Source organism: Limulus polyphemus, unplaced genomic scaffold (genome assembly GCF_000517525.1).
Source record: "Limulus polyphemus unplaced genomic scaffold, Limulus_polyphemus-2.1.2 Scaffold2753, whole genome shotgun sequence".
Taxonomy (NCBI): Eukaryota; Metazoa; Arthropoda; class Merostomata; order Xiphosura; family Limulidae; genus Limulus; species Limulus polyphemus.
Genome location: NW_013668363.1, coordinates 147,923 through 158,060, shown reverse-complemented (window position 1 = coordinate 158,060; position 10,138 = coordinate 147,923). Strand labels below are relative to the sequence as shown.

Here is a 10,138-nt window from a genome sequence, read left to right as displayed (position 1 = left end):
TTGTGTTGCGTCAATCCCATGATACTGTAACAGGAGGACATCTCGGAGTTAAGAAAACATTGATTCACCTAGACACAGATTTACTGGATAGGTATGAGACAAGATGTGGAAGAATGGTGCAGAACATACAGTGCATGTTGTGCTAACAGGGGACCCAAGCATAAGGGACGTGCTCCAATGAATTTATATCAAGTTGGTGCACCAATGGAAAGATTAGCTGTCGATATTGCTGGTCCTCTGGAAACAAGTACATTTGTGTGATGATGGATTATTTCACCAAGTGGCCTGAGGCATATGCTATACCAAATCAGGAAGCTACAACTGTAGCTTCGGCTATTAGTGATTTTTTCTTCAGATTTGGTATGCCATACAAACTGCATTCAGCTTTGAATCAGCTGTGTTCCGAGAATGCTGCAAGTTGTTTGGCATCCGAAAAATCAGGACAACGCCACTTCACCCACAGACTGATGGAATGGTAGAAAAGTACAACTGGACACTGGGACAGGAATTGGCAAAGTTTTGTAATAGCCGCCAAGACGACTGGGATGTCTTACTTCCTCCAACTGTTGATGGCCTATAGGAACAGCAGAGCATGAAGCCACTGGATACTCTCCAGCAAAGCTGATGTTTCGTCGGGAACTTCGGTTGCCAGTAGATCTGTTAACAGGACGCCCACCTTATGAAGAGTTGCCTGAAAATGTGTCTGCGTTCGTGAAAGTGTTATCTGAAAGGATGGATAATATTCACCATCAAGTGCATTCAAACTTGAAAACGTCTGCTGATTCGATGAAGTTATGTTATGATAAGAGATCTACGGAAGTCAGCTTTGTACCAGGAGACAAGGTGTGGTTGTATAATCCCAGGAAGACCAAAGGGAAGTCTCCTAAGTTGTCTTCTCCATGGGAAGGCCCATATGACATAATGGATCGTCTCTAAGGCGTAACTTTCCGAATCAAATGTGGTCGGCGAGGTAAGCCAAAGGTGGTGCATGCCAACAGGCTTTGGCGTTATTATGGTCCAGGACATTTCAGTTGGAATGAAGAGAAAAACGGAACAAATGACGCTGCTGAAGACGTGTCACCTGAAAAAGCCACTGTCGTAGAAGAAGAAACTCTACCCAGTTTTGAGAAGAGAAACAGTGAAGCTCTTGATGAAGTTACTACCACTGATGTGACTATTACTGATAATAGGACAATTCCCGATGGAGCAGATGAACCCCACGTGAAGCAGAAGCCAACGAGATGGAGATTAGTACGAAAGAAGATACGTCCCGTAAAATTAAGAGACTTTGTTGAATTTTAATTTTGTGTTTGTAAATTATGTACATTTAATTAAGTTATTGTTAATTGTCTATTGGTTTAATGCAAGTGGCTATTCTTCGGGATGAACAATACTAAGGAAGGGGCAGTGTTACGACAGCGGAATTCGCGCGACGCTGGGAGCATGCGCTGGAGTTCCAGAAAGATCGAGGAACCTGTCGAACGTCCTAGCGTTCGCTAGACGCGCGCCTTTATAGTATATAAGCCGGCAAATAAAGTGATGGCAATAATAGAATTGCAGACAGCGAGATATAGCGACAGATAATCGAGTCAAGCCGTAAGTAATGTGCGCGAATCGCTGTGAATTCTAGCGTGTGTTGAAGTTAAAGTGACTGTGGAAATTAAGTGTATTGCAAAGTTGAATTGAAAAAGAATAAACTAGTTTTATTTAAGAAATGACTTGTATCGCTGAAGTTTCTCGGAAAGAATTTCTACGGAAAATTAACAAACGAACACAGAGACGTAACAATATATATTTCTTGCACTGTCTTGAAAAGTACTAACGAGTATGTAATAATATATTAATTTTTGTAGGGTGTACATAGCATTACTGTTGGATATGTTAAAATATCTGTGGTTATATTCTTACTTCTACTTATTTATTTAAGGGAGATTCTTTGGAATATCAACCTTATTATTGACAGTTACATCTGCAATAATAACTTTGATATTAATTAGAACAAATACCTCTCTTGCTCTTTGTGTTGTTTCTCAGCTGTTGTCAACGTATTTAGGATGAGTAAATTTTGGTTAGACATATTTCATTTCCAAATTAGGTGCAACTGGTGGCCATTAGTAGTTCTAAGTCAGTTTGATGTACTAAAATATTATTATAAAAATGTCAACAGAACAGGTGCTCCAAGTCTCATGGTCCTCAATAGAACAGGATGGAGCTAGTGGATCCTGAATAATGTATCATTAAAAGATTTAAAAAGTTTACAATGTATATATAAATATTTATGAAAATCTGCATAAGGAATGAATGAAACGTACATAATAACATATCTGTTGTGAAATAAAGAATAACTCCATTATTTTTCCTAATTACCCTAATCAAAACCACATTCAACTTCAGAATTATATTACAGTTCATAATTACCTCCAGCACTGAAGGTGGACTGAGGGTATTTTCACCCCTGTATATGTGTGTTTGTCAGCAAGATTTCTCTAAAATGGCTGAATGGATTTGGACGAAAGTTGGTATACATTTCTACTATGACCTAACTAAGAAGTGATTAGTTTTTGAAGGGCCAAGGTCATATCAAGGTCACTAAAAATCTCTCTCTGTTAACATGGAGACTGATTTTTCACATTATTATTGCTATACAACTCAGTCAAAAATGATCGGATTTTGATGAAACTTGGTGAAGTTATGTAGAATATTATTCCCATTGTACTGCGAAAAATATTCCGTGTCCATCGATAAAGAATAAAGACGGACATACAAATACATTTTCGTATTTTTTGAGAGCCGAATATGATCAGATCAATGCTGCGTGACGGAGGTATGTACTCTACTGAGTGACCGTCTAGCTACTTATGTAACTTACAGTACTTTTCAAAGAAAGTGACTCCAAATCTTATATTATTATAACTCTCAGTAGCAATTGTAATCATATTTTCCTAATTTCATTAAATTTAAACTTACAGCTTAACCACTGGGTTCCAAAATAAAATTAAAAGAATAAAAAGTAGCAAGCGTAATGTAAAAAAAAAAACAATCCTAGATTACCGCCACCTGAGGTAAGTATGTAAAACTAACAGTACGTGTTATTGTTGTCGTCGTTGGTGTAATTTAGTGCATAGCTAACCAGAATTTTATTCGTTTTTGGATCTATGGCAAATAGTTTATTGCACTGGATAAATTGATTTTGATCTTTGCACAAAAGGGTATTTATTTCGTAATATATTAGCAACAGAAATTAAGAAATGGTTTGCGAAAAGTGTAAGTTGAAGTATATTGCTTTCACTCGGTGATAGTGCTAAGGTAAATTCATAATTAATAACAATAATATTAATAATAAAACTCATTTACCAGAGATAGATGCCACTTTTTAAATTGACAGATACTGGAAGATTTACACTGCAAATTACAGAGTTATAGAAAGGCAAGAGATTTTATTAAAAAATAAATTAGGTATTCCAAAAGTGCTTATGAGATAATATCAACCAGCTTATGTTAATGATGGTAAAGCTAAAACTAGTATATACTGTAGTAAGGTACGAATTTGGTAAACTTGGAGTTTCAGAAGGCCTTTGACAAAGTGCAGCATAGTAAGTTTGATAAAAAAAATTATCTCTGTGAGTGATAAGTTACCTCTGAATGGTTGGAGAAAAAGGTAGCAAATAGTCAAACTGGATTGGAGTACCTCAGAGCTATAGTATATGCTGGGAACCTGGGTCTTTTGATATGCATTAATAATATGATAAGGGAATGGTAAAACAATTGGTGCTGCTGAAATTAAAGTTATATGTGTTACTGTAGTTTTCTGTAAGGAGGATATTATTGTTTTACAAATTGATTTGGATCATTTGGTGAATTGAGAAGATGGTATTTAATTATGCTAAAGTGCAAGGTAATGCATGTAGGCTACCTTAACATAAAGGTATAATTACCTCCTTGATGGAAATCAATAGTGTTATGGAAGAAAAGGATCTTGGTGTTTTGGTGAAACAGTCTCTTAAGCCTTTTACTTTTAGACAGTGTATTGTTGCTGGTGGAAAAGCAAACATGATTTTGGGTTATATCAACAGAAATATAGAACATAAGTCAGAGGAGTTATTGTTTCTTTGTATAGATCTCTGGTTAGATCCCAAGTGGAATATTGTGTTTTGTCTTGAGCTCCTTACCTTAAAAAAGCATTGCATTGTAGGAAGTGGTTCTAAGGGGGACAACTTGGGTGATGCCTTGGGTGGATGAGCTGTAATATGAGGACAGGTTAAGGTCCTTAAAATTACTTATGAAAACATAAGCATTAGAGGGGATCAGTGTTCAGAATTATAAAAAGAATAGTTAGGATTGATGTATCATCTTGTTTGTGTGTGTTTAATGGTAAGAGTGATAGTAATAAGGAACATAGATTTAAGATTTGACAGGGTTGTCAGCTTTTTGAATAGACAGTGTTCAGCCATGGTAAATAATAGGATTGGTATAGTTCAAGAGAAAGCTTAATGAATATTTAATAAATAAAAAAATTGGCTCGACTTAGGCAGATGAGTGCTTGATAAAATGAATGGAACAGTCATGTTTGACCAAAGGGCTCTTTGTTGCTACTCAAATATAATGTTTTTATATATGAGGAGAACAAGAAGCTGTTGGTCCATTAAGGCTGTCCCATCTAAACTAAAAAATGATAAAATAAAACCTTAAAACCAGCCCTTATCATTTAAATATTTATCAAGCCCTCTCTTAGACTTCCTTTTTTCATCCACCTCATCTGAAGACAGTCCATTCCAAAGGCCAGTTACCTTGTTAGATAAGTAAAATAACTGTTTTAGATGAAGATGGCTCCTACCTTGCCAAACGTTTTCCTACCATTCTCCCCATTAAGTTTGAAAAAAGATGATGCATTGATACTAAGTAGTCTTAAACATTTAATCAAAGCCCCTTTGACTCATCCTTTTTCCTCTTGAAAAAGGAAATTTCAGAGATTTTAACCTGTCCTCATGTGACATTTCCATCTCAGATAATATCCTATGATCCTAGTAAACTTTGTTAAGTAAATTTGCAAAACATCTTTTGTTATTAGACTTTCAGAAACTTTCCTGCCACTGATGTACTACAAGACTAACAGGCCTGTAATTACTTGGAAAGTTTTTATCACTTCCACTGAAAAGAGGAGTAACATTAGCCAACTTATAACTTTCTTGTACCTTTCTTCAAGGACTTAAAATTAGCAGCAAGGAATTTTATCTAGGTATGTTAAAGGTAAGCAAGATGTTAAAATGGAGATATAGCCCTTAAAGAATGCTTCTAACATGATTATTATACAAGATTATGAGTAGTCTCCTGTTTTTACAAGAGAAGAGAAACATAGTAGTAATATTGCTGCACTCTGGGCATTCAATGGGAAATACCAGAAATAATCTTTTCATATAGATATTAATCCATTGGTGGTAGAGTAGGAAGCTTTAGAGATCAAAAGTAGATGAAGCACCAAGGTTTTAAGATGGGTCAGAATCAGATATATGAGCTCCTCTTTCATTTTTATTTGGTCATTATAGAGTGGGCATGTGTCTGACAGTTGGTAAGTTGCTTAAGTTCTTCCAATTTTTTAAATGAGTGATAAAGAGTTGCCCTAGAAATTATGAGCTAGTCAGTCTTACTTCTGTAGTGAAAAATAATAGTCTGGTAGAAGAAGCTTTACAAATCATTTAGTGAAATACAATGTTATAATTGAAAACCAGTGTATTTTTACCAAAGGGAAACCTTGTCTTACTAATCAGTTATCTTTGTTTTCCGATATGGTACTTCCCTGTATTCACAAGATTAGCTATTCTCGTCCAGTGCTGCACTCAATATGCAAAGTTTTTCTTTACACGTACCACAAGCCTTCTGCTCCCCCTTATTGGAATTTAATGATTCCAACATGTCTTTCATGTAAATTATCATGCATCACTTTTCTACCAATAGGAGTGCGACTCTGCCTGTACGCCTCTACTGAACTATCAATTCTTGTTTGGCAGTGCTTGTGCTCAGAAGTGTTAATTTTTATTTGTTTATAGTTTCATGTTCGTCTTTAGTATACTTACGGATTGGTCTTCATTTATTTTCACTTCTAGTTTTTATTAAGACTATTTCTTAACTTCACTTTATTACAGTCACATTGTTATTTATACCTTCAATTATTGGTTGACTCTTCCTCATTATGAATTCCAAAGTTCATGTTACCACTTTGGGGGTCACACCTGCGACTGGTGCTATGTCTCAGGCCTCGGGTGCGAGTGATAGAGTAGGCCAGTGGTGCTCTGCCAGTGTAGATGATGTGCTGTCCTCCAGTATACACTTACAAAGGAGTGAGACATCAAATTGCAGTTCACCCCTTCAGTTGGGAGCCCTCATCCTACTCCTGCACAGATGTCGGTACCCTGTGGCTGGGTTTTGGATTTAGAGTTGAACCAATCAACATGTTTATGGTTGTCTATATTCCTCTCTCGATCATACTCCTTCTGTGTTGTGGTCACAGTGGAGGTAAGGGGAATTGTTCCAGTTCTGTCATTTTTTGCTATCCATCGTTCTATCTTATTCTGAAGATGTTATTACTTTTTAGATGGTTCCATCCAGTTTTGCTGTTGGGGAAACTGATTTATATTACATAGTTCATCCTTTCAATACTGGATCTTGGGTCCCCGGATTGATAGCTCAAGGCTAACACGTGTCATGCTCAGGAGTCGGAGTGGTTCTAGATTCCCCCCGGTCTCTGGAACTTGAGGTGAAGACGGTATGATCCTCATCCTACCCCGACATGGATGTCAGTTCCCAGTGGCATGGGCTTTGGATGTAGTTGACTTACTGAGTACCATCCATCACACCCTAGCCACTCTACACCTAGGGGCACATCCATTGTTTTACCCTCTTTTATACCTTGTGGGACTGAGTTACATATATATATTTACATGGTTAGGATTACTATCCTTCCACAGTTCTCTCTCATTTAGATATGCTTCTGTCATTTTCCACCATTATCTACTGCACATTTCATGGATGGGCAAAGAGTATACCTTGCTCAGAAGTAGTACAGATCTTCGGATCCGACTCTGTCATTTCCAAGGGTACTTCTGTCATTACCTTGCACCAGTTCCACCACCTAATCAATGTAGGATTTTAGCTAGTCTTGTAAATGGAGAGAAGTACTGTATCGGAGTTATAATTTTCCTATACTGAAAATGTATTTCCAATAGGTATTTCCCTCCATTCACAATTCTCACCATTTTCCTCCAGTGCTTGTCTTCTGCCAAATCTTGAAGTAATGGTTTGGTAGAGGCGTATAGAGGGAGTCACATATGTCGCATTCCTATTGGTGGAAAAGTGATGCATGATGATTTATATGAGAGACATGTTGGAATCATTTGATTCCAATAGGGGGGGGGGGGAGCAGAAGGCTTGTGGCATGTGTAAAGAAAACATTTGCATATATAGGGCAGTCCTTGACAAGAATAGCTAATCTTGTGAGCAGAGGGAAGTACCTTTTGGAAATACATTTTCAGCATAAGAAAATTATGAAGACTTTTGAAGACGTTACTTGTTATTTAGACAAGGGAAATGGTGTGGATTTCATGTACTTAAATTTTCTAAAAACTTATAATAAGGTGCCACACAAAAGATTAGCTAAGAAAATCAGATTGGTAGGTGTTGCAGAAAACCTAATTGAATTGCAGGGTGGATGGATTGGAGAAAGCAAAATGTTGCTGTTATTGGTGTAGAGACAAACCGTACCCTTGTTGCTAGTGGAGTATTTCAGGGGTCAGTTCCTGGGACTTGCATGTTGTTTGTTTACATTAATGATATTGATAGGGACATAATTAAACAAGTAGTAAAGTTTACTGATGACATGTATTTGTAGTTGTATTTAGCATATCAAGAATTACAGAATTACGTGAACCAATTGGTAAGTTGGACAAATATTTAGCAAATGATCTTTAATTATAGTATATGCAAGATAATGCATCTGGGTTATCATAATTTGAATCACATTTGATACAGCTGAGAACCAAGTCAGTAGCATGACTGAAGAAAAGGGTTATGGCTTAGTGGTTGACAAGTCACTCCAGCCGCTGAAGCAGTGCCCTGTTACTCATAGTAAAACCAGTAGAATTTTAGGGTGAATTTATAGACATTGATTACAAGTCAAAAGAGGTAATTATTTCTAAACAAATCACTAGTTAGGTATGCAAATTGCTAGTGAGGTCTTATTTGGAATACTGTGTGTGTGTGTGTAGTTTTGATGTTATCCAAGAATATATATATTTAATTACTGGAAATGTTTCAGAGGAGAAATACTAGTATGATTCAATGAATGGAAGGGTTATCTTACAAGGATAGGTTAAGATCTCTTAACTTGTTTTCTTTTGAGAAAAGAAGGGTGTAAAGTGATCTTATTTAAGCTTACAAGATTATTTGAACATCACTAATATACTTTTCTTTAACTTCTATTTATAAATATTAGAATGCATTGTTTCCATTGTTTCATCAGTTGGGTACCCTCTCTGTTAATGATATTTTGGGGTTTAATCCCAATATTATTTGACAATGTTAGGCCATCTTAGGGTATTTAGGTTAGTTTTAACTACACATATTAAAACTAACAATGCAAAACAATTTTTGCAGTAAAAGTTACAAATAAAATTAAAAAGTCATGACATAAATCAGGCATATGCAACGAACGGCCTGTAGGCTGCTTCTGGCCTGTGAGGTGATTTTAATTGGCCCATGATGAGTTCTTAAAGTATAATTGAATCTGGCCCATGCACCACCCATGTACTCTTTTTTTTTCTATAATCAATCAAGAAAAAAATTAATGAGTGCCTACAAACTAATAAAATTCTGGAATTAAATTACTTTTAATAAATATAAAGCACAAGAACCAGAAAAGGTTTCCCCACAGGATTTTACATGAAGTCAACATTTGTATATACAAGCTCCTGTATCTTTGATTTTTGGTTTAAGAAATGTTGCTTCTTTTTGCACAATGAAGAGCTATTACCTCCTGCACAACTGCAGTGGAATTCCCCGAACATGCCACAAGCCTTGAACAAACAACCACCACCACATGGTTCTGTATTTTGCCCTAGCCTATGACATAATCACTATAATGTTGTAGCCCATCACTAATAGGAAGGCAACATAACTTCCATGTGTGGTAATATCCCTATAAGCACTGACATGTGAGCATAGGCTCATTCTTTCCTTGGCACTGCTCATGTTCAGACATGATTTTTCCTGTGACTTTAGAATTTCCTGTCACTTTGATTGATTGCTTTCTTAAAATTTATTTTTATGTTAATTTTGTCTTATTGCAAGTTTGTTCTGTATGCCTGATTGCTGTTTAGTTTTTCTATAGTCACAATATTTCTTTTTCCGTTTGACAAAAACAAAAATTCCCTTGTGGATTGTCAATTTACTGTGAATTCTTAAATTAACATTGCTTTTACATCCTTAGCCCAGATGTTCCTCTTCAGGAATATTCTACACCTGTGTCAACAGCAACTGGACATTGATGATGCTACTGCTATTGTATATCAGGTGGTTTGTTCCCTTCTGCCTTCTTCTTTTCCGGTTTTGGTCTCTCATCATTCTGTTTCATTGCTTTTTGTAGAGCCTGCCTTGTCCTCGAAAGATTTTGACTAATTTTTCCAATTCTAGCTTTTGCTTATGATTCTTCTTTTCTTTATGAGGAACATTGATTAATATGGAAGCCCTTGCAGTCTTGTGTCATGCAGAAAATAGTATGTCAAATACAGTTTAGGGCATGATTAAATTTACTAAAACTCTTCTTCCTAGTCTGAACTTACCAATAATTAATGTCCAGTTTTGTCATTTAAACATTATAATATTGAGTTAGTTTCTCAGTTACAAATATTTTGATGTCTAAATACAACAGTGTAGCTCAAAAATGTCATACTACTGCATTTGTAACATTGCTTGTATAAGCCAATGGAAATTAAAGTATATATCAAAGCAGCAGTAGGGTCCACTTGTGATGCTCCTATTTCTCCTCCTTTCTCTTTTTCATTCCAATGATCTATTCTTACCTTTACCCAACTCCTTCACTATATCCAGTGGTGGGATTCAAATATTTTAACAACAGGTTCTCTCACTA

The 10,138-nt window shown here is 36.1% G+C and overlaps 1 protein-coding gene across 4 annotated transcripts in view; it reads left to right on the top strand.

Annotated features, from left to right (window-relative positions):
* The first annotated feature begins 2,755 nt into the window (after positions 1-2,755).
* LOC106467818 (cysteine-rich PDZ-binding protein-like) overlaps positions 2,756-10,138 on the top strand; it is a 21,928-nt gene continuing 14,545 nt past the window's right edge. For 2 of the 4 annotated variants that reach the window (XM_022396014.1, XM_022396015.1), the window contains exon 1: positions 2,756-2,824. In XM_022396014.1, the coding sequence (XP_022251722.1) occupies positions 2,797-2,824 (28 nt within the window). In that variant the 5' untranslated portion in view covers positions 2,756-2,796. Of the gene's footprint in view, positions 2,825-3,076; positions 3,265-10,138 lie in introns of those variants that run through there. The other 2 variants (XM_022396013.1, XM_013928197.2) reach the window with 1 other exon arrangement.